At 42.5% G+C, this 25,482-nt stretch overlaps 1 protein-coding gene across 3 annotated transcripts in view; it reads right to left on the bottom strand.

Moving 5' to 3' along the window:
- The window catches only part of SLC41A2 (solute carrier family 41 member 2), a 116,257-nt gene that overhangs the window by 65,673 nt on the left and 25,102 nt on the right, over positions 1-25,482 (bottom strand). For 2 of the 3 annotated variants that reach the window (XM_044280589.1, XM_044280588.1), the window contains exon 2: positions 9,511-10,079. In XM_044280589.1, coding sequence (XP_044136524.1) covers positions 9,511-10,029 — 519 coding nt within the window. In that variant the 5' untranslated portion in view covers positions 10,030-10,079. Of the gene's footprint in view, positions 1-9,510; positions 10,080-16,611; positions 16,737-25,482 lie in introns of those variants that run through there. The other variant, XM_044280590.1, reaches the window with a different exon arrangement.

Below are 25,482 nucleotides of genomic sequence, written 5' to 3'. Positions count from 1 at the left end.
TCCTCCACCAGGTGGCCCTCCAAGTCCGCTTCTACTTAAACTACTACATTTCAAGGATAGAGACACCATGAGGAAAGAGAGAACCCATTAGGACCTTCTGATAGATGGCAAGAGAGTGCTCATTTTCCTGGATTTTTCCGGTGCAAAAAAAAAGAGAGCAAAATTTACAGAGGTGAAACGCCGGCTGCGAGAGAAGCAAATAATATATTCCATGCTGTATCCATCTAAATTGAGGGTAGTGGCGGAAGGAAAAGTACATATCTTTGAAACGCCGGGTGCAGCGGCCCAGTGGCTGGACTTTTCACATCTGTCAGTGGATCCTTCAACAGCCACTGGTTGAATCCATGCGGTAGAGAACATTCATAATTGCTCCTCGTTCGTCAAGAATGGAATGTCATGGGACGATAAGTATTTTTCAGATCATCTACCCCTAGTTTGGGAATGGAGGGAGGGGAAGTGGGAAAGGGACATCTGAGACTCTAAAGTTAGCTTTCTGTATCTCCGGATTCTACACCTTTTAGGCAAGCATACAATTCTATGTTTATTACACTGTTATTGCATTAAGTTAAATGGCAGGGATGCATGTCTGATTGAGATGCAAGAATAGCCTGGGAGAGCAACAGGCTGGAAGATAAAACTGTTGATCTATGTGTTTATTGATCAATTGTTTTATCGCAGTACCAACTCACGTTGCCCACGGTAGCGGAGTATTGTTTTAACCTCACTGTTTTAATCCCCGTGTTATTAGGGGTATGAGTTTGTGTTGGAATGTTTTACTTGTCAGTTTAGGGGCACCGAAACCATTATACATATCTCTTTGGAACCAGATGGTCTGACAAAGTAGCCCTCTGCATACAATTTTGGGGTTTTAGTGATGGGGGTTAATGTGAAAGCGTGGAATGTAAGGGTCTTGGTGACGAAAGGGCTATTTGACCATGAAGGAGAGTGATGGGGTGCTGCGCCAGATGACCTGGCCGCCACAGTCACCGGACCTGAACCCAAATCGAGATGGTTTGGGGTGAGCTGGACTGCAGAGTGAAGGCAAAAGGGCCAACAAGTGCTAAGCATCTCTGGGAACTCCTTCAAGACAGTTTGCAGACCATTTCAGGTGACTACCTCTTGAAGCTCATCAAGAGAATGCCAAGAGTGTGCAAAGCAGTAATTAAAGCAAAAGGTGGCTACTTTGAAGAACCTAGAATATGACATATTTTCAGTTGTTTCACACTTTTTTGTTATGTATATAATTCCACGTGTTAATACATAGTTTTGATGCCTTCAGTGTGAATCTAGAATTTTCATAGTCATGAAAATAAAGAAAACTCTTTGAATGAGAAGGTGTGTCCAAACTTTTGGTCTGTACTGTATGCCTTGAAGATACGAGATGTGCAGCACCTGAAACTACGGATACTGGAAGCCTGTGCTAGCATTTCTCCTGCGGTGTTGCTATCAGTGTGTGAAGAGTGGGAGAAGAGGGTTGCATTCACAATCCAACACAATGGGCAGCACATTGAACACATTTTATAAGTGGTCAGAAACTTGTAAATAACTCATGAAAGAATAAAGTTACGCTAAAACAAAGCACACCATTGTTTTTCTTGTGAAATTCCAAATAAGTTTGATGTGTCACATGACCCTCTTCCTATTGAAAAAACAAAAGTTGGATTCAAAATGGCCGACTTCAAAATGGCCGCCATGGTCACCACCCATCTTGAAAAGTTTCCACCCTCACATATACTAATGTGCCACAAACAGGAAGTTAATATCACCAACCATTCCCATTTTATTAAGGTGTATCCATATAAATGGCCCACCCTGTACAATATTCTAGATGACAGTGCTAATAGTAGCAACATATGTTCCCCCGCCATACTCGGGCGAAGTGTTAAAACATGTATTGACATTTTTGGAGGAGTCACCAAACACTCCCGCGCTTATAATGGGAGATTTTAATATGGTGTTAGATAGTAATTTGGACAGACATAGGGAATTCCCTACTTCCAGAAATCCATCCCCAACTAATATGGCCAAGATCCAAGGTCCAACCTGAGCGATGTATGGAGAATACGCAATCCTGATACTAAACAATTTTCATGTTACTCGAGCTCCCATAACTCACTTTCCCGCATTGATTTAGCGTTAGGAAATCAGCAGATGTTGGAGTTTGTGCAACAGGTGGAATACTTGCCTGGAAGCATCTCTGATCATTCCCCCATTATGATGGAACTACGCCTAGATCCTACCACTATTGGAAACAGAAGTCAGTGGAGACTTAATCCTTTCTGGATTACCCTACTGCAGGGTGATGCAGGAATGATTACATAGATGCAGGAATTTATGTTGTTTAATACTGGATCGGCCTCCACTGCTGTAGTCTGGGATGCCTTTAAAGCCTTTGTCAGGGGGCATACATCAAACGTATCCAACAACATAAATCCAAAAATAGAGAATTTTTACAGGAATTGCGGTCTAGAGTGATAAACACTGAAAATACATACGCAGAAACTCCCACAGGGGTGAACAGCGCCAGGTGGACCGAAGCGCAACGGACGTATAGGGATCACAAACTTGAAGTTGCAAATCGTAAGCGATTTTTCTGCAAACAAAAATATTTTGAAGAGGGCGAGAGTGAGGGACACATGTTAGTCACGATTATTAAAGCCCAGCAGGGTCCTTCCTATATGGGATGCATCCAAGATAGTGAGGGTAGTCAGGTATCAGATAGTCAAAGTATTCTGGGAGTATTCAGCCAATATTACCAACAGCTATATACCACCAGACTACAGCGTACCAGAGATGAGATCAAAACATTTTTAGAACCCCTGCGATTACCCATTTTAACGGCAGAGCAAAGGGATAGTTTGGAGGCACCTTTGAGTCTGGAAGAACTAGAAAAAGCGGTAAAAGGGCTTCCTAACGAAAAGGCACCCTGGGTGGATGGGATTCCTTGGGAATTCTTGAAAAAATATGGGGAGATTTTATTTTGCCACAGCTCCTCATGGTGTTCGAACAGGTGGAATTACACGGCACCTTACCAAAATCTATGGGTGAAGCCATTATAATTTTACTGCCTAAACAAGGTAAAGAGTCTTAGATCCAATCTCATATAGACCCATATCATTTTTATGTACAGATGTCAAGCTGCTGGCTAAAGTTTTGGCCAACAGATTGTCTACTGTTATCCTCAGCTTGATTCACAGCGACCAAACGGGTTGTGTGCCTGGTAAGTCAACAGCTATTAATATTAGACGCCTGCAGCTTAACCTACAGATGTGTAGAGACACGATTGGACATAGGGCGATCCTCTCACTCGACGCGGCGAAGTGGAGGTTTCTATGGGAAGTAATGGAGGCTATGGGTTTTGGGCCCATATAAATGAAGTGGGTCCAACTCCTATAAAACCAACCGAGGGCACGGGTGCATACTAATGGGTTACTGTCAGAACCATTTGCCATGGAAAGGGGCACACGCCAGGGCTGCCCATTGTTGCCGCTGCTTTTTGCGTTGGCCATTGAACCCTTGGCCCAAATGGTGCGTAGAGACCCCCAGGTGACAGGTCTTCGGTACGGAAATAATAGAGGGAGGGGGGGGGGACTGTACGCCGACGATATGTTGATGTTTCTTGATAACATTTCAATCTCAGTACCTTATGTGATGAGGTTGATAGAGAGTTTTGGCTCGTATTCGGGACTTTCTATAAATTGGGATAAATCTGCTATGTTGCCCATAGACCCTACATCACAAGATGTCAGGGATAAAATACTTCCCCTGTGAGTGGATACGTCCTTTAAATACCTTGGGATAAATATTTCTTACAGGCCACAATAATATATTGCGTTAAACCTGAACCAGTTAACAGATAAAAGTACACAAAAATAAATAGCTCGTGTAAACTGCCTCTCTCAATCATAGGTAGGGCCAATTTGGTGAAAATGGTGCTCATGCCGCAGTTCCTGTATGTACTTCATAACAGCCCAATTTGGATACCGATGAAGTATTTTTATAAAATACAGGGATTATTTAGGTCTTTAATGTGGAATAAAAAATCTCCCAGAATTAGGTTAGAAACGCTACAAAGGGGTAAAGATAACGGGGGGCTTGCAATCCCCAATCCATGGTTGTATTTTTTGGCATCACAGGCTCAACAATTCCAATCGTAGGGGAAGGACGGTGCTTTTAATTCAGTGGGTATTTTAGTCTCACACTTAATGGGGGGTAAGCCAACCAAATAATATTTTGGAGCTCAGATTATTCCATAAAGTTTGGCAAAAATTTTAAGATATCACAAATATCTCAGGTTGTAATGCGCTCACCCAGCTATGGAATCATAATGGTTTACCTGAGCTCAAAAAAATATTAGGCTTTGGGAAGTGGAGGGATAAAGGAGTGATGTGGCTATCGCAATTATATACCAATGGAACCCTTAAGAGCTTTGATCGTCTCAAGGAGGAGTTTAAAATTGAGAACTCCAGTTTTTTATCAATATCTCCAACTGCGACATGCGCTGGCTATGCAGGGGAAGGTTACTGATATCACCATAAAAGTTTCTCTCATAGCGGAACAGATCAGAAGGGGAGGGAATACTAAAGGGGTTATTTCCACTTTTTATAAAGTGTTGCTCTCATTTTATTAGATCCGCTTCTCTCTAAAAGTTAAGGATGCATGGGGTGCAGATGTGGGACCCTTAACTGACTTACAATGGGCGGAAGTACTGGAGAACGGCCCTAGGTTATCACTCTGCGAACCTCAGAGATTATCACAGTTCTATTTAGTCCATAGAGTATATAGGACACCCATGTTTCTTCAGGAAGGTGGGACTGCGAGACACTTCTCAATGCCCTAAATGTGGTACTCATAATGCACATATTATACATATGTTCTGGGAGTGTACGGCTCTGGGCCCCTTTTGGCGGGATGTCTTAGACATCATCCTTATAATATCAGACTCCAGGCTAGTCCTTTAATTTGCATCCTGGGCCTCCTACAAGATAAAGCAATGGAGGGAGTAGCTATTGGTATTAGTAGATTACTATACAATGCCAGAAAACTGATTGCAAAGTATTGGATTAGTACTGAAATACCTACCAAGGTGGAATTTATTGCACGTATGAACACGCTAATAGAGTTGGAGAGAGGAATATATACCAAGAGAAATGCTTTTAAGAAATTTGAATCTATTAATAGGGAGCAGTGGTTATCAGCGCCAGGGCCACCGTCTGGGCGTCTTTTGCTTATGAGTGAGAGAAGTAACATTCTAACATAAGGAGTTGAGAGGAAAGCGGGGTAAAACATAACATGGTTACAAAAGAGGACATACACTGTTATTGTTATAACCACTGGTACAGTAAAATAAGAGACTGTTAAAAGGTATAATTACTGCATTAGGTTAGGTGCGGTTCGGGGGGAAGTTAAGGTTTGTTTACATCTGTATGTAAATGTACAATTATTGTGCATTTCTTCTCAATATGTGTATTATTCATTACCCGAACCGGGTGTGTGTACATCTGATTTACTAAGGCATTTATACAATTTATGTATATGTACTGTATATGAAAATAACAATAAAAAAGATCTGATAAAAAAAACATAGTGGGAATGGAGAAGAAGGCCTATGTGAATGAGGCCATGTGTTAATTGTCTGATATGGCAACATACCAAATTGTTGGCTGGTGATCCCACACAGACACATGTCCCACACAGACACATTTACCACTGGTACAATGGATATTGAGGAAGGGAGTGGACACAGGTATACTATATAATAAATTGGCTGAACAACTACTACCAAAATTGTCATTACAGCTGAAAAAGAAGAAGTTTTGGGGTCAGATAATCCTATAATCACATCATCAGCGAACAAGCCTATTTTATGTTCTATACCTCCTACGACCACTCCTCTATTATTCTCTGTTTTTCTTATGGCAGCAGCCAAAGGTTTCATTATGAGAGAAAAAAATCAAAGGGGACAACGGACACCCTTGACGCGTCCAGTTTGTTATTGGGAAAGAACTAGACATAAACCCTGAAAATAATACATTAGCTGACGGTTTGGTATACATGGCCATGATAGCTGTTTTGGCTACACCAATGACTCCAAATTTCTCCAATACCCTGTCCAGATAGCCCCAATGAACCCTGTCAAACGCCTTCTCTGCATCCAATGACAGGAGCAGAGAAGGCATCCGACATGCCTCCACCTCTCCAATCATATACAAGTGTCTGGTACATCCACTGATTGTCTTCCTTTCACAAAGCCCACTTGGTCCTTATGGACTATACTAGGGAGAATCTCCGGCAATCTCGTAGATAACATTTTTGCATACAGTTTAAAATCCGTATTGAGCAACGAGATGGGACGGAAATTCTCCGGTCTATCAGGGGACTTCCCCAGCTGAGGTAGGGTTATGATGGTGGTTTCCAACATTTCATCTTAAAAAAAAAAAACACTAGTTCTTACTTGGTTGAAAAGTTTCTTAAGAGAGGGTGTTAGAATTTCCCTAAACTGTTTATAATCGTAATTTGAGAGACCATCAGGTCCAGGAGAGTTGTTGGATTTCAGAGACTTAATAGTTGTATCTATCTCTAGATCAGTGAATTCTGAAGGTAGAGTCACAGAGTTTAAAAAAAAATTCTATGCCCACTGGAGTAGGGTGGGACGAATCAGCATCTGATCCTAAGTTATATAGTGAAGAGTAAAATAGGGCTATAGAGTTGGCAATTTGTTGAGGATCAAATATTATATGTGCTCTTGAGAGTCATATAAGGGAAGTCTCATTTTGTTTTGCTCTGTTTTTAGTCTGGAGGCCAAAAGTGTTCCTGCTTTATTATCATGCCCATAATATTGGGCTTTTAAGCGTCTCAAAGCTAAATTGTATGTATGAAGCTCTAAATTATGTAATCTATGACGGAGATCTTTTAATTCTTGCTCTCTAATGGTATGCTTATTCAAGTTAAGTCTGATTATGGAATTAGTAAGTTGTACTTCAAGCGCTTCTCCTTCTTTCTTATCTTTAGATGCTAAACCCATATAATGACCTCTAACAAAAGCTTTATGGGCACACCAGACAGAGGTAATATCAACCTCCCCATTGTCGTTAAAAACCAAAAAATCCCTTAAAGCGTTTGTAGAGCTTGAGAGATATTTAGCAGAGTGCAAGATATGTCCGTTTATCCTCCAGGAAATACGTGGGGTGGAATTATATTGCTCAGTCAAAGTAATATGTATAGGAGCGTGATTTCCTCAAATCTCCCATTAAGGCTTTCAATAAGGACTCTGTAACAGGTTTTTCACCAGGATCCTGCCTTTGCTGGGAGAGGGAGTATGAGTGTGGTGTTGGCTATGGAGGGAATCATATTACATCTACACAGCTACTAGATCCCCGATTATGAGTCGACTGTATTCTTCCTGTGCTTTGTATGTGCAGACGATTTGGAGAAAGGGAGCCTCAATAACCCCTCGGGTAGTGTTCATGCTGAGATAATGAATCACCTGCGAATTCTTACCTGCGTTCAGTGAGACCGTTGCTGGAGGAGGTGCTGCGTCGCCGAGCTCAGTAGCAGAGCTCCCACTTCTTTTGGCGCCATCTTGAGGACTGCACACCGCCGGGTAAAACTCAGTCAGCTTCACTGAGACAGACTTCTTTTTGGTCTTGACCATTGTGTTGGGGTGATAGGGTGCAGGCTGCAGCTGAACAGATGCTCCAACTCGCTGGTGAGCCGCTGACAAGGCTAAAGGCACCGGTGCTCAGCTACACCACGACCTGCTCCATGTGCCGCCGGCCACGCCCCCCCGCTGTCTTACATTTAGAACCGGCGATGGATGTGTCAAAGTTATAGAGAGGCCGGCGCCTCTTCATAACTACAACTGATCCTCCGCCAGCTATGGGGCTTTATTAAGGCCAGCGTCTAAAGCTACTTTCACACTCGCGTTTTGTGCGGATCCGTCATGGACGGATCCACTCAGATAATACAACCATCTACATCCTTTCATAACGGATCCGTTTGTATTATCCTTAACAAAGCCAAGATGGATCCGTCTTGAACACCATTGAAAGTCAATAGAGGACGGATATGTTTTCTTTTGTGTCAGATTGTGTCAGTGAAAACGGATCCTTCCCCATTGACTTACATTGTGTGTCAGAACGGATCCATTTGGCTCAGTTTCATCAGACGGACACCAAAACGCTGAATTGGTTTCAAGCTAACGGAGGCAAACTGATGCATTCTGAGCGGATCCTTTTCCATTCAGAATGCATTAGAATGCAAACTGATCCGTTTTGGACCGCTTGAACGGAGGCAAACTGATGCATTCTGAGCGGATCCTTTTCCATTCAGAATGCATTAGAATGCAAACTGATCCGTTTTGGACCGCTTGTAAGAGCCCTGAACGGATCTCTGGAACGGAAAGCCAAAAAGAGAGTGTAAAAGTAGACTAAAACGCCAGTCTTAATAAACGTGCCCCAATACGTCCTTTGTTTAAACGTATAATGAAACATCTTTATTCGGTGAAAAGTGGGACAGGCTCCCCTAGATTTATCCAACACATGAGAGAAGCACATGGGGAGATGTACCTGGTCTCAGGTTTGCAGGCTTACAAAGGGTGTTTTCCCCCAAACAATGGAATGGATTATACACTAGGTTACTCCAGCAAGAAGCTTTGTGGATTATGAAAACAGGTGCATTAGGCGTAAATCATAGAAATGACCAATCCCTTTTTTTATTATAAAAAAAAATATATATAATTTTTTATGTGTTTTCTATGTAATTTTTTCTATGTAATTATATTCAGTTTACACTGTATTGCATGATTCACACCTGTAATCCATTTTGACAAAAAACAGGAAGGATATAAGGTGGTTCTCCACCCCCTCCCAAAATGCCTTGAGAAAAAACGGCTGTAGGCTGGTTTGCGTGTATAAAGGCCAGTGCCAATTTGTCCCAAGGCCAGTGCCATGCTGTTTCTTCCCATCTTCTATTGAGCTCTGAGTACCCATGGATATTGGGATATTATTTGTCCATGGGTGCTCCACTGAAGTACTGCGGGCTATAGGTCTTTTTAATGGATTGGTAAGAGATATGAAAAAACTAACATAAGACATTTTTTACTAGAGCTTTCCTCTAGTTTCTGTAAGGGAGCATTTACATAAGTCTTTTGCATTTTATTGCTGCTCATCCATTTTTATTTTCTAAGGGAAGCCCTCATGGCTTAAACTGTTGGGATGCACTATACATTATAACACTTAGCCTCCCCCTCATTGAGGCGTCTGGGCCACAACCGCTATACAGTTTATATGGAGAGGCAGCACATGTCTGAGACCACCACTCCAGGGAAACTCCTCCTCACTGCGGTCAAGGGTGGGCGTTAGACCAGATTCCCACTGATCAAAATTTTATAAACTGTGATTTAATTTTCTACCTAAATGTGAAATATTTCCAATTATGACCAAAAGGACATTTGCTCTGCCACATTCCTTATAGCTCCACACATCAAGGTCTAAGCATATGTATACTGACCTGTACAATGTCTAGAACCATCCCTGCAGACACTGTTCCAAATCCCGCTAGGAGGAATGGCACAAGTATTTGGAGGGCCATAGTAAAGCTAGATTCTTTTGGCAGTTTTTTGCTCCCCTCAAGCAGGGTATCGGCGTCCCTGTCTCCAGGATTCCGAGTGTCTTGCAGCATTGCATCCGTTTCTGAGACATCTCTCCCATCACAGTAATCATAAGTGTCGTAGTCATAGCTTGTACTGCAAATATTGGAGCAGTGTGGGCCATTTCCAAGATAGCTTGGCTCAGAGAAGTGATGGTACTCGAGATGCTGGTCAGCTCGGAGGTTAAAATCATGTCCTGCTGGTGACAAGCCATTGATTTTCTTCACTCTGTCTTCCTGGCCTTTGTGAAACACTAAAGGAACCATGCTCAGGAGAAGAGATATAAACTTGTCAGACTGAATTGGTTTCAAGCTAATATCCCAGTCTACTGAATCTTGATTCACGAATAATGAGTATGGGCTCCCATGGTTGTCACTCATTCTGCTGGGGTTTTCCTTTCAGGAAAGGTGAAATACTGTTGAGCTGGTCCCTAGAAGAGCACAAGGAGAAACATTTAGGTGTGAGGTTACAGGAGAAGTATGCAATCTGCAGAGGATCAAAGAGGTTTTATTAGTACCATGGTGTAAGTGTAACATATGTAACCTGATAATCAAATATTGGTTTTCTTAGTTTGACTAGATGGACACAAGAAGACAACTGAGCAGGTCAAACCCACTTTCTAGTCTTGTTAAATAATTTGCTGGGTGCTGGCTGGATCATTGATCCTAGAAGCTAACAGACAGGTGTGAAGCTGCTACATTAAGGGTACTTTCACACTAGCGTCATTCTTTTCCGGCATAGAGTTCCGTCCTAGGGGCTCAATACCGGAAAATAACTGATCAGTTTTATCCTAAAGCATTCTGAATGGAGAGCATTCCGTTCAGTATGCATCAGGATGTCTTCAGTTCAGTTCCTCTTACGGCATTTGGCCGGAGAAAATACCACAGCGGTATTTTCTCCGTCCAAAATTCTGTAACACATGCCGGATCTGGCATTATTTTCCATTGAAATGCATTAAGTGTTCCGGAAAAACGGATCAGGTTTCCCGGTCTGCGCATGTGCAGACCTTTAAAAATGTGAAAAAAAATTAAATAATTTTCCAGATGACACCAGAGGGACGGATCCGGTATTGCAATGCATTTGTGAGACGGATCCACATCCGGATCCGTCTACAAATGTTAACAGTTTGCATACAGATTTCCGCATCTGGCAGGCAGTTCCAGCGACGGAACTGCCTGCCGGAATCCAACAACACAAGTGTGAAAGTACTCTAATAACAGACACCTAGCATTGCAGTACTTTTAATACATTGTGTCAGAAAGCCTCTAATTACCACTTATGTCCCTTTTTTAATAGTTTTTACTGCCATGATGTAAATGTGTCCTCTTAATGGTCAGGTTTGTGGAATTCACATAGAAACATACTCATATTACACAGGGAGTTTGGAATTATTGAATTTTCTTGGTTACCCACCTCTTGTGGACTTTACTCACAAAACATGAATGGAACCTGCAGGTTTTGCTTTCTAAAGATACCCGTCACCTATCATAGAGGCATCAATTACCAGAGGCGAGTCAGGGAGATCAGTCCGGCGGCTCCTGCCGTATGCACACTGTGCAGATAAGGATAAGCACAGTACGCCTCTCCTTCAGAGGTTTCCTGGCTATTTTCTGTGATTGAGGAGTTTAACCTGGCACGCCTGACATAGCTGGGCTTGACCATACCATGTACTGTGCCCTAGCTGGACCTTCTAAAACCGATCTGACAGTCACCTTCCTGTTGCTCATGCCAATCTGCCCTTATTGTGTCTATGTCCTCTTGGGGTATGTGACCATTTCTCGTTGCAGGGGTTAAAGCAGTTGTTCAGTGGAAAAAATATTTTAAAACCAGCTCTCAGTAAAGTAAAACAGTGCATATACTCAACCTCGCCAATCATCCACTGCTCTCATTCTGATGCTGCCCAGGTCTAAACCTGCTCTTCCCTTCCTGTTGCCTCCTATAACATACTGGAAATACCCAATGGACACGGCAGTGATTGGCTGAGTGGCCATTTCCTGGGAGTCTAGAGCAATCGGAAAGCAAAGAGCACTGGGGAGTGCTTACAGGTTTTGCTGGACAACCCATTTATAGGTAAAGAACACCTCGGGTCAGCCACACCTCAGGTCAGCCTGTGTTTTCCGAATAATTAACCGTGGTGAGCTGTTGTTCTCCTTTGCTGCCAAGCTGCTTCCAACACCCTCAAGTCCAACTAGATTTCACTCTTGACTGTGCAGCTCTGCGTTCCTGTCCAGAACAATTGCTGTCCACATACCTGCTGGATGGGAGCTGGCGTCCAGGTACATTCAACTGACATTTGTTGGGAGCATAACAAATATAAAAGTTCTAGTAAGGTATTTTCTATCTCGATCATTCTTTTTCTTTTTTTTAAATTCGCTTTATTGAACACACAAAGCAAATAATAATGACAGTCTCAGTACAGGATCCAATGTTAAAAGTACATCAGTGGCTTTTAGAAGAGACGTACATATGACTTGTACATTATAAATGCAAAAAACAAACAATAAACACCTGTGCTGTATCTTCACATTTGCGTTTGTACATCAAGCAAAAGGTCCCCTGGAATACAGGAACTACACAGACATGGTACACCGGCCCTAACTGGGCCAATTCAATATGATCAGCTTCGATCCCCCTCACACATCAGAATCACTGCTGTTCAGCCTGTCCTGCCCTTAATGCCTCAGATAATCGATGGGCTGAGTAAGCAGTACTCGGAGAGGCGGATATTTTAGGCACACAACCCCTATTTTTGAAGACTATTTTCTCATATGGTATGATAGAGTTGACTAGTTGTTTCCATTGCGCCAAAGTGGGAGGTCTATCACCCATCCACCTCATGGCTATCGCCTTTCGCGCCAGGAACAATACTTCCCTCAGGAATAACCTAACATGATGTGAGTAAATAGTCTCACCCAATATTCCAAAGAGACATATCTTCAGGAGCAATAGCACTACACAACCGAGGAGGTCAGTGAGTAGCTTGACCACCCCTTCCCAGAAAGCATGAACATAGGGGCATTCCCAAATAAGGTGCCAAAAGTCAGCATCCACTGACGCACATCTATGACACTCAGAGTGGGTAAGCCTACCCATTCTATGCAGCCTTAGCGGGATCAGGTAACTCTGATGTATTATGCAAACTTGGATAAACTTATTGTTTATGGCAGGTGACACTAGTGTGGGGGATTCTAGGATATCCTCCTCATCTTCATTAGTTAAGTCTGAGATTTTTGCCTTCCATCTACCTAATGCTTGAATTGGGGCACCTTTTAGCTGAACATCAAGGAGGTGGGTATACAATACTGAGATGAAACCACGTGGTCCCTGGGAGCGAATAACTCCAGTCATTGGAAAGTTAGACAGTAAAATTGGTGCATCCCTGTAGTGGGTCTGCAGGGGATCATTCTTTTTCTTGCATACACCTGGTTTGCCAAAATGGTATATACAGGAATGTGCTTTTGGCCATCTGCAGTAGAAGAACTGTCAGAACAAGATCCAGCATCAGACTGGCCCACCAGATTATCGGTGGATCTTCTAGTGGACCCTGGCTCTAATACCATAGAAGGCCCAGAGGGGGAACAAAAAAAAGAAAAAAAAAAACCCACACATTTGGAGCTGGCTTTGGGGACAATAAATGGCTACTACGGTCTATTCATTTAATTCAAAGCCTAATAAACTTTATTGATCATACTAATTTCTTCTTGTGGGCCAAAGGAACCCCAATCTTACCCTGTCTAGGTCATCTATAATTTATGATGGGCAACAAACACAGATAGCTTACACTAGATAGGGTTCAGTTTTTAGGTAGCATTAAATCATGGCAGTCAGACATGAACATGAAGACAACACAGTAGCTTCCAACCTGGAAAGGAAAGAGCACTGTATCCTCAGATCTACGAATAGTCAGGACCTACCAAACTGAAGATTTGGTACAGCACATAAAAACTTCCAAGACTAGACACGCGTCTTCAAAAGTGGTCAGTGGATTTTTTTTAAATAGCTGTGAGTAGTAAATAATGCAGAAAGCAAACAGCAGGAGTCTGAGGGAGATCTGCAAACTGACCTGGACAAGGCATAGTCTGCAGATGGAGGCTAATAAAACACGCACGGTCAAAAGGCAGTTTTGAAGTCAGGATATAAAGGGATTGTCTCACTTTAACAAATGGCATTTATCATGTAGAGAAAGTTAATTCAAGGCACTTACTAATGTATTGTGATTGTCCATATTGCTTCCTTTGCTGGCTGGATTAATTTTTACCTCACATTATACACTGATCGTTTCCATGGTTACAACCACCCTGCAATCCAGCATCGATGACCATGCTTGCACACTAAAGGAAAAAGCGCCAGCATCTCTGGTGGCCAGTACCGTGGGAGTGCTCATGGGCTGGCGTTTTTTCCTATAGTGTGCGAGCACGACCACCGATGCTGGATTGCAGGGTGGTCGTAACCATGGAAACGACCAGTGTATAATGTGATGAAAAAATGAATCCAGCCATCAAAGGAGACAATATGGTCAATCACAATACATTGGTAAGCGGTTTGTATTAACTTCCTCTACATAATAAATGCTATTTGCTGAAGTGAGACAACCCCTTTAAGGACAATTACAAAACAAGGTTCTAAACATATGTTTCCAGAACAACATCTCCACCATCCTTGCAAGGCTTGATTTAGAAGGCCATTCAGATTTTCCACCTGCAGTATGCAGACGTTTCTGGACATCTGTATGTCAGTAGGTTGTGTGACTTTTTTTTTCCAGACCCATTCATTTGAATGGACAAGTCTTGGATGGAAAACAGACAAGAATGGTGCAAGCTGTGAGAAAAGCTGAAATGTGAATGGCACCATTTGCTTTAGGCCTCCTGCACACGAACGTGTGCGCCCCGTTGCCGTATTGCAGATCCGCAATACACGGGTGCCGTTCCGTGGGCATTTCGCATCACGGATGCGGACCCATTCACTTCAATGGGTCCGCAAATCCAGAGATGTGGTATGGTGCGGGAAGGAAGCACGGAACGGAATCCTACGGGAGCACTACGGAGTGCTTCCGTTCCGCAAAAAGATAGAACATGTCCTATCTTTTTGCGGAATGCCCGGATCGCGGACCCATCAAAGTGAATGGGTCCGCTATCCGCTGCGGCTGCCCCACGGACGGTGTTCGTGCATTGCGGCCCACAGCACGACCACGGGGTGCACACGTTCGTGTGCAGGAGGCCTCAATGAGCCTGTGAGCTACGTGTTAAAAACTGATGCAAAACGGTCATTAAAAACGGATAGATTGACAGAAAACGGATGCACAAACTGATGCAAAATGGCCATGAAAAACAAACAGTCATGTGACACACAACAGAGATTGAATAAGAAAAAAGCAGGACAATTTTTTTAAAAAGTAGGAGGTTTAGACGGCAAAGTTAGAAGTGTTATGTACATTAAAGGGGTTGTGTACTGATTTATATTGATGACCTATAGACAGGATAGGACATCAATATCTGATCGGCAGGGTCCGACACCCAGCACCACCCACCGCTGATCATCTCGGAAGTAAGTGTAGTTGCAAGTGCTCGCTCCATTCACTTGAATTAAGCAAGTACTGTACTTGTAATTACACTACGCCGCCATTCCACAGGAGATGACGTGTAGTGTTATGATTAGCAAGCGGCGCTCACATGGAGCGTCACCTCCTCTTCAAACAGCTGATCGGCGGGGTGCCAGGTGTCGGACTCCCACCAATCAGATCTTGAGGACCTATCCTGAGGATAGGTCATCAATATAAACAGGCTGCACAACCACTTTAAGCTTCTGTATATTTATCTTGTATGATACAAGTGTATGTACAGACGCATGGACTTGACCCAAGATGAGTGAGGTGCATACAGTCAATCTTGCTGTGTAAGGTTATATTCACATCAGCGTTAGGCGATATAAAAAAAATATAAAAAAACTGCATATCCAGACATGTACAAATACTGTATAATTAAAGTGGTTGCCCAGGTTACAGATACTGAACAATATCAGATGGGTGGGGGTCTGACACCACCAGAAACGATACTGTGTACGAAGCACAGCTCAGTACACGGTGTAGTGGCCAGGCTGGGGTACTGCAGCTCAGCATCCATTCAAGCGAATGGGAGTTGTGCTGCAGCAGGCCGGCGCAGAAAACTACACAGCAAACGGTGCCCTCTGCTTCCACTCAGTACACTGTAGTTTCCAGCCCCATGGCTGTCAGAAACAGCGGATTGGTGAGGTGAGATTGCCAGGTGTCAGACCCCCACCAACCTAGTATTGATGACTTTATCCTAATAATCTCTAACATCATGATGCAAACCATATCCAAAAACAGAACCAAGAATCCCGGACAAGCAATACAATAAACCCCAGAATATATACAAAGCAGGTGCATAACATAACAGTCAATATCCAAGAAGGTATAAAGCAGCCTCCTTTACCTATAGCACCAAATGTATATGTTTGGGAGTCCAGGCAAAGGTGGCATGCATCATGTGTACCCCATGTATATCACTGGTTCCAATCAGCTTTCTCATGGGCCTGTCAAAGTGTTTTTTAATAAAACTAATTATATTTGTACGTGTCTGGATGTGGGACTTTTTACATAGCCCAGGGCTGCTGTTGTGGGTTAAGGCATAGGCTATTAGTCTGGTTCTCTATACACTTCTTCCTGTGCTAGTTTTATCAAATCTGCGCTGGAGTCTCCTCCAGGAGCCGTTAAGAGGTTCAGTCAAATATCCAGAATAAAACTGCACATAGTGCTATTGTTTCCGCTAAACTGATGAACACCAGACTATTATAGTCAATGGGTCCATCGGGTGTCATGTGTCTCCAGTACTGCCATCGATTTCATTGTTCTGAGATGTGAATGGAGTCTAACAATACGACAGAGGAGAACCACAGGCATGAAGGGATCATGAACACAAGATAACCATCTCTAAAAGGACACCTACCTAGATATATGTGCTCACACGTTCCATAAGCCTTGCAATCCACCAGCACAGTCAACGCTTTCACTACATGGACAGAAGAAAACCATACAGCAGTGGACCCTTGCACTTTATGGACAAGTCACAGGAGCAATTTCCCCATGACAACAAACCTGACTATCAGTTTGTGAGGAACTCATCTCAATGACAGAACATTCTTTTCCAAAGTCCAAGTAATGTTACAACACCGTGCTGTGCCTTTCCCTGAAAGCTTCATGTGAACCAGAAAGAGGGATGGGCCCAACAAGTGCCAACTGATGACAAACAAAGCACATATACACACAAAGTAGATGTGGCATTTTAAAGGGTTTTTCCGACTTCCATGTGTTTTTTTTTTTTTTTTTTAAACACATGGACTAAACTGAGGTGCTGCTTGGGGACACGTCACTGCTGTGGCCAGTTATTTGCTGCAGTGGTGCACATGACCCATGACCATTCCAGAAGTTTACATGTGGAGACAAAGGTGGACCCACAGAGCGTTGGAAAGCTGGTAAGTATGTTTCCCTCGACAGGTGCTTAAGAACAAAACAAAAAGAAAACCACAATGAAGTAGGAAAACCCCTTTGAGAGACCTTCTTTATATGTCAACAGACAAAATGCTTATTTATTTATGAGTTTTCCCCTTTTTTTTTTTTTTTATATCTTCCTTATATATATTTTCTTTTATATCTTATCCTCATCATTATTTTTCCGGGTAGGTTTTTGCTGGCCTTTTTTTTATTTTATTTTTTTATTGGTGTCTTTTTCACCTGGCTTTTTTGCTGTAAAAACTTCAGCTCCAGATGTTAGCCGAAGGTCTATGGGAAAAATTAAACACAGGACACACAAGTGTTTTTCTGCAATTGGTATTTTTGTTAATTAGGTGGCTTTTTTGTATATCTGTGGCATCCTTTAAAAAAATTCTGCATGTTGTAGCACTCAGATTTTTTTTTGGGCGTTTTGACATGTGCTCTACAGGAAAAAGAACCATGATGAAAACACTTGTGATCAAACACCATGGCCTAGATCTAGAAATACTAAAGACGCCGCCGCAAGCTTAGAGAAGCTGTCTAGACCTGTACCAGATTTATGACAGGAGCTCAGGCTGGGTGATAAACCTGGTGCAGGGACAGACACTTTTCTCTGACTGTACCAACTATTGGTTGGCTTCCTTTAAGGCCTCTTTCACACTGCAGTGTTTGGTCAGTGATTTGTGAGCCAAAACCAGAAGTGGAGCCTCCACAGACATGAGGTAGAAGGGAAAGATCTGCTACTGTTCTATGTTTAGAGTTGCACCTGGTTTTGGCTCACAAATCACTGATGGAAATCACTGACTAAACACTGAAGTGTGAACGAGGCCTAAGAAAGATTTTTATGCCTGAATCGTGGCGCAATTATAGTGCAAATGGAACATTTTAAGACCGTCCCTTTCTCGTGAAGCTACGCCCATATTCGCTAAGCCCACTTGTCAAGCACGTTAAAAGAAAAAAAAAAATTTGCACCATTTGTTGACAGATTTCGGGCAAAGATACATTAGCAAATTTGGGCTTTTGTTTGTATAAACAAAGCAAAAAATGCAGTTGGCCAAAAACAAAACGTGGTTATTCTGGCATTTTTACAGCCCAAAAACAAAACAAAACACCAGAGCAAATTTGTTGCAGGAGCCTTTAAAGGGAACCTGTCACCTGGATTTTGTGTATATTGCTGAGGACATGGGTTGCTAGATGGCCGCTAGCACATCCGCAATATCCAGTCCCCATAGCTCTGTGTGCTTTTATTGTGTAAAAAAACTATTTAATACATATGCAAATTAACCTGAGATGAGTCCTGTTACTGACTCATCTCACATACAGGACTCATCTCAGGTTAATTTGTATATGTATCAAATCGGTTGTTTTACACAATAAAAGCACACAGAGCTATGGGGACTGGATATTGCGGATGTGCTAGCAGCCATCTAGCAACCCATATCCTCAGTGCTATACACAAAATCCCAGTGACAGGTTCCCTTTAAACTGCTGACAATACTAGGTATGGGCTAGGGAGATCCGTATAAACATTTACATGTACGGCAGAAGTCCGGTCTCTAAACATGGCGCCCGCTTGCTTGGCCATAGCCGCCAGGTTTCTGCTATTTTAAATAGCAGAGACCCGCGGCACATGTATGCGATAAGCCATAAAGCTGATCTTACATATTTTTCCTTTCAGATGCCGTGGTCAAATCTACACAACACCTAACCCATAAATAAACCTGTTTTATATGATTATAGAGCCACAGGCGCATTTGATAAGGTCACTTTAGGATTCTGTGTATTAGTAGTGACCTCGCCATATGTTTAGGTTATAGGCCTAAATTCTGATGACAGAATCCCTTTCAAAAAAAAAAAAAAAAAAAAAAAAAAAGGTTTTCTTTTCATCGCCATATTCTGACCCCAAAGCTTTTTACAGTTACGTCTACGGAGCTGTGTGAGAGCTCACTTTTTTGCAGGGCGATCTGTTTTTAGTGACACCATTTTGGGTTGTGTACAACTTTGTGGTCGCTTTTTATTAAAAAAAATTGAGGTGAAGCGACGAAAAAAAAACACTGAATTGGCCACTGTTTATGCTGGATCTGGCAGTGATCAGCAAAACCGCTTCTGTCATGATAATACAACCGTCTGCATCCGTTATGAACGGATCCAGTTGTATTATCTTTAACATGGCCAAGACGGATCCGTCATGAACACCACTCAAATTCAATGGAGGACGGATCTGTTTTCGATGGTGTCTGAGAAAACGCAGCCGTCTTGCTCTGCACCGCATCGCGGACAGAAAAACGCTGCTTGCAGCGTTACTCTGTCCGCAATGGGGAAGCAACCAAACTGACTCCATTCGGTTCAGTTTTATCCCTATTAACAATGAATGGGGACAAAACGGAAGCGTTTTCATCCGCTATTGAGATCCTATGACGGATCTCGATAGCGGAAAGGGAAAGAGCAGATGTCAAAGTAGCCTAACACTGTTCTTAAAAAGACGGTGAGGGTAGGGAGGCGTTTTGTTGTTTTATAGAATACTAATAGAGAAAGTAGAGGAGTTAATCTGCCAGAACATTATCAGTCAGGGCAATATCTTCTCGAACATGCAGTATACAGCTTTAGAATGAAAAGTATACTAAACGGATATAATAAAGACGTGCCAGCGAGGAGTGGGACCTAAAGCTTTCCGTGGTATCAGTTGTTTTTGGAATCTGAGCAGTATTAAAATATTAACCGATGTCAAAGCTATTTGCCTTGCAGCTATTCCAATGCAGCCAATCTGGAATTCATACTATGGGGGTTACTTACAAAGATCGCCGTTTTACGCCATTTTTTTTGTTTCCCCCTGCGCTGGCGGAGAACCGCCTAATTTATGAGGAGGCTCAGGTTTAAAAAAGTCACAAAACAGGGTCTTGTGACTATTTTGTGCAGAAATTGGCATGGACCTGGTAGTAAATGACCCCCTACGTAAAAGATATTCATTTACAAACTGCTCCGCTTTAAAGAGCTGCAACACCAACACATTCAGAAGTCAGGTCAAGCAGAACCGCACATCTCTACTAGCTTCCGTCTGCAGTATTGACACAGGCATTACCATGTCTGTACCGGTATCATGACCTATTGCATCACTTGGCTTGCCAACAAGTGTATATAAGAGATGGAGGAAACAGGTATACTTATCAATGCAGTTACACCGGTTTTCTGGCATAATTGCACTGAAAAGGATGGCACTCAGGCCAAGGACTATGGGGGTCATTTACTAACTGATGTACGCATATATCTGTTGCAGATTGTGGTGCAAAGTTTATTTGTGCCGCAATCTGCAACTTTTCCTTGTTCATGCCAGGTCCAAAAAAGAGGGGCATGGTGTGGGTGGGGAAGTGGGCAGGCCCCCAGACCAGTCTCATTTATCATTTTCTACGCCTGTTTTAGGTATAGAAAATGTTCAAAGACTACGCTAGCAAGGAAGCTGGCGTAGATTTACCCTGCCAGTGGATGCGCCGAAGTTCTGTAGAGGTCAGCGCCTCTACATAACTTTGGCGGATCCACCGCCAGTACAGGGGTTATTAACACCAGGATCTAAAATGTCAGTCTTAATTAATGACCCCCTACATTTATATTCAAGGAGCCCAACAGGTGGTGGACCCACTGGGTTAGTAAAAGGTTTAGCATAGGTTAGACCAGGGAACAAAGTCTAATAGATCATCTGTTCTTTACCCTTAAGGCCTCATGCACACGGCTGTGCCGTTTTTTGCGGTCTGCAAACCGCGAATCCACAAAAAAACGAAAGCCGCCCGTGTGTCTTCCGCAATTTACGGAGCAGAAAGGGCGGCCCATTGTAGACATGCCTATTCTTGTCCGCAAAACGGACAAGAATAGGACATGCTATATTTGGTTTGCTGGGCCTCGGAACGGAGCAACGGATGCGGACAGCACATTTTCTATGTTGCGGACCAAAACAACGGATGCGGACCCAAACAACGGCCGTATGCATGAGGCCTAAGGGCTGTTTCACACGAGCGAGTCCATTGCGGGAATCACGCTCCGTGTCAGTGTGATCCTCCGCTCTGGACTTGCAGGAGCGCACGGCATTATCATGATTTATAATGCTATGTGTCTCTGCTTGACCTTATTTCTACAGAATCATAGTGACAGCTTTATGTCACTATGATTCTGTGGAAAAAAGGCCATGCAGAGACACATAGCATTATAAGGTATAGATGTGTAGAAGGAGTCACATCGAAACATAACAATTCGAATATATAACGATTTATTGAACACAATCTAAAATAGACAACTGAAGTGGTAAAAACAGCAAAAGTAAAACGCACAATAAAAAGCGTATCATATAGGCATAAAAAAAAGACATAAAATGGCAATCAAACGAGCAATATAGATATGTTAAGATGGTGGGAGGGGGCAGTTCCAATTGAAATGTCCGGTACCACAAAAAACGCAGGTCAACGCTATAGGCAGATTAGGGTCCTAAATCTGCAGTTGTGGGGACTTTCCATATTTTCCTAATATATAATCGTATAGTCTTAGGCCGTCTAAGTATGGAGCTCTTGTATATGGCGTTCCACATGTAGCGGACTTGACTTTCGACGTCCCACGTGTCGTTACTTTCGAACGCGGATTCGATAGTTAACCCAGGCACTGTAGTAATCGAGTCACGCACATTCGATGGATCTTTTTCGGGTGCAGCAAGATTGGATGCTTGCCTCTTCCTCGATCCTGTAGGCGTTCCTCTCCAAGTATTGTGTCTTTCGAGTAATTGAAGTCCTTGCTCTTTAATCTTTTTTCTTCTTCCAATAAGCAAAGTCCAGTAAGTGTGGATTATAGTTATAGTTATGTCCCCACGAATAAAGTTATGTCCCCACTATGCAAGTCAATAGGATTGAGAACCAAACGCGTTTCGGAGTGTTGCTTTACACCTTCCTCAGTGGTAATGCTTGCATAGGGTGTTAGCTGCCTTTTATATCCCTCCTTCCTGGATTCCTCACAAAAAGTGGACTGGATTCCAATTCAAAAACGCTCATGGATGAGGTTGCGGTTTTAACGTGTTTTTGCTGTGTTTTTTTATGCTCAATGCGTTTTTTGAGCATATGGCTCACAATCAACCCAAACATCATAACTGATAGGTCACTTCCTATTATAAACATTGCTTTCACTAGATAATACAATTTATGAAAAAAATTCCATAAAAATGAATAAAAATTATAAGAGAATATAATACAAATGCACAAACTCTAAAGATATGTGGAGCCATAAAATATATTAAAATCTTCGACTAGTAGTTGACTTCCCTTGTGTTGACTCAGAATGTACATGGTCAATGGGTGGGGGCCCTCCATCGAGGAAGAACCCCCGCGTCATAAAACCACATGGGGGTATCTCATCAATGGTGGGGGGGGGGGGGGGGGGCACCCATCCACAATTCAAAGGAAGCCAAAAATGTCAAAGTCGGCATTTAATCCATTGGGTAACAGGCTTCCAAATGCAAATATACGTCTAGACTCTGCCCTTGACATCCTAGCAACATGGTCACCGCCCCTCCAATGTCAGTCAATTTGTTCCAATGCTGCAAATGTTAGGCCCTTCGGATCTTTGTTGTGTATCGTTTTGAATTTGGAAGCCTGTTAACCAATGGATTTAATGCCGACTGACATTTTTGGCCTCCTTTGAATTGTGGATGGGTGCCCCCCATTGATACGATACCCTCGTGTGGTTTTATGACATGGGGGGGGGGGGTTCTGCCTCGATGGAGGGCCCCCACCCATTGACCATGTAAATTTTGAGTCAACACAAGGGAAGTCAACCACTAGTCGAAGATTTTAATATATTTTATGGCTCCACATGTCTTCAGAGTTTGTGCATTTGTATTATATTCTCTTATAATTTTAATTAATTTTTATGGAGCTTTTTATCATAAATTTTATTATCTAGTGAAAGCAATGTTTATTATAGAAAGTGACCTATCAGTAATGATGTTTGGGTTGATTGTGAGCCATATACCCCAAAAACGCATTGAACATAAAAAAAACACACTGCAAAAACACATTAAAACCGCAACCTCATCCATGAGCGTTTTTGAATTGGAATCCAGTCCACTTTTTGTGAGGAATCCAGGAAGGAGGCATATAAAAGGCAGCTAACACCCTATCCAAGCATTACCACTGAGGAAGGAGTAAAGCAACACTCCGAAACGCGTTTGGTGCTCAATCTATTGACTTGCATAGTGGGGACATAACTATAATCCACACTTACTGGACTTTGCTTATTGGAAGAAGAAAAAAAGATTAAAGAGCAAGGACTTCAATTACCCGAAAGACACAATACTTGGAGAGGAACGCCTACAGGATCGAGGAAGAGGCAAGCATCCAATCTTGCTGCACCCGAAAAAGATCCATCGAATGTGCAAGATTCGATTACTACAGTGCCTGGGTTAACTATCGAATCCGCGTTCGAAAGTAACGACACGTGGGACGTCGAAAGTCAAGTCCGCTACATGTGGAACGCCATATACAAGATCTCCATACCCTATAGCAGATAATTTGACCACTGCTACATTGCTTATCAGCAGAAGGCCGTGAACAAGCTTCTATACATAAAGCTAAGTAAAGATTCCTATTATTTATTTGCCACGAAATGGTATAACATAGACGGCCTAAGACTATACGATTATATATTAGGAAAATATGGAAAGTCCCCACAACTGCAGATTTAGGACCCTAATCTGCCTATAGCGTTGACCTGCGTTTTTTGTGGTACCGGACATTTCAATTGGAACTCCCCCCCTCCCACCATCTTAACATATCTATATTGCTCGTTTGATTGCCATTTTATGTCTTATTTTATGCCTTTATGATACGCTTTTTATTGTGTGTTTTACTTTTGCTGTTTTTACCACTTCAGTTGTCTATTTTAGATTGTGTTCAATAAATCGCTATATATACGAATTCCAATGTTTCGATGTGACTCCATATGTTGAGTGCCCTTCTACACATCTATACCTTATAACCTTACCTCTTGATCTGGGTGCATCAATTGCAGTTAGAGCACCATAGAAATCCTAATGCAGGGTGAGTCGCCCCATATATTCTTTGTTTCCTCTACATAGCATTATAAACCATGATAATGCCGTGCGCTCCTGCAAATCCACAGAGGAGGATCACGCTCACACACGGAGCGTGATTCCCGCAATGAACTCGCTCGTGTGAAACAGCCCTAAAGGGGTTATCCGACTTATGGGGAAAAAAAAAAAAACGTATAAAACTCATCAGGAGATTCAGGACATAAATATACATTAGTTAAGATCGTTTCTTCAGCGAAAACCCCATACTTACACCTTTGCATGGTTCTGTTATTATTGCTGTGTTTACATGCTGTGGGGGTGTGTAACAACAATCACTGAGCTCTCCCTCAAGAATATTTGTGGGCGTGAACAATCTGTCCTTCCCCTCACCCTGCTCTGCACTTTGCATAGAAAACACAGTCACATGATCATCACCTAGCTCACACCAGCAGATCTTCCTGTCACATTGCAGATACACAGATATATGTATCTAAGCTATATGACAGCTATATGTATCTAAGCTATATGACAACTATATGTATCTAAGCTAGATGACAGATATATGTATCTAAGCTATATGACACCTACTGTAGGTGTCATACAGCTTAGGCTACTTTCACACATGCATTAGATGCGGATCCGTCCGGTATGTGCACAGACGGATCCGCACCTATAATGCAAACGCATCTAAGTCAAAACGGATCCGTCCTGACTTACATTGAAAGTCAATGGGGGATGGATCCGTTTTCAATTGCACCATATTGTGTCAATGAAAACTTACATTGTAAGTCAGGACGGATCTGTTTGGCTCCGCATCACCAGGCGGACACCAAAAGCTGCAAGCTGCGTTTTGGTGTCCGAATCCAGCACGGAATGGAGGTGGAACGGAGACAAACTGATGCATTCTGAACGGATCCTTATCCATTCAGAATGCATTGGGGCTGAACTGATCCGTTTTGAACCATCTGCGAGATCCCTGAAACGGATCTCACAAACGGAATTCAAAACGCCAGTGTGAAAGTAGCCTTAGATACATATAGCTGTCATATAGCTTAGATACATATAGCTGTCTTATAGCTTACATATAGTTGTCATATATCTTAGATAGATGTAGGTGACATATAGCTTAGATACATATAACTGCCGTATAGCTTAGATACATACGATAGCTGTCATACAGCTTAGATACATATATACGATTGCTGTCATATAGCTTAGATACATATAGCTGTCATATATATGTCATTTTTGCAGACCCATTGTAAC

The sequence above is a fragment of the Bufo gargarizans genome, chromosome 2 (genome assembly GCF_014858855.1).
Source record: "Bufo gargarizans isolate SCDJY-AF-19 chromosome 2, ASM1485885v1, whole genome shotgun sequence".
Taxonomy (NCBI): Eukaryota; Metazoa; Chordata; class Amphibia; order Anura; family Bufonidae; genus Bufo; species Bufo gargarizans.
The sequence above is the reverse complement of the archived record's forward strand: the minus strand, read 5'-3'. Positions and strand labels throughout refer to the sequence as shown.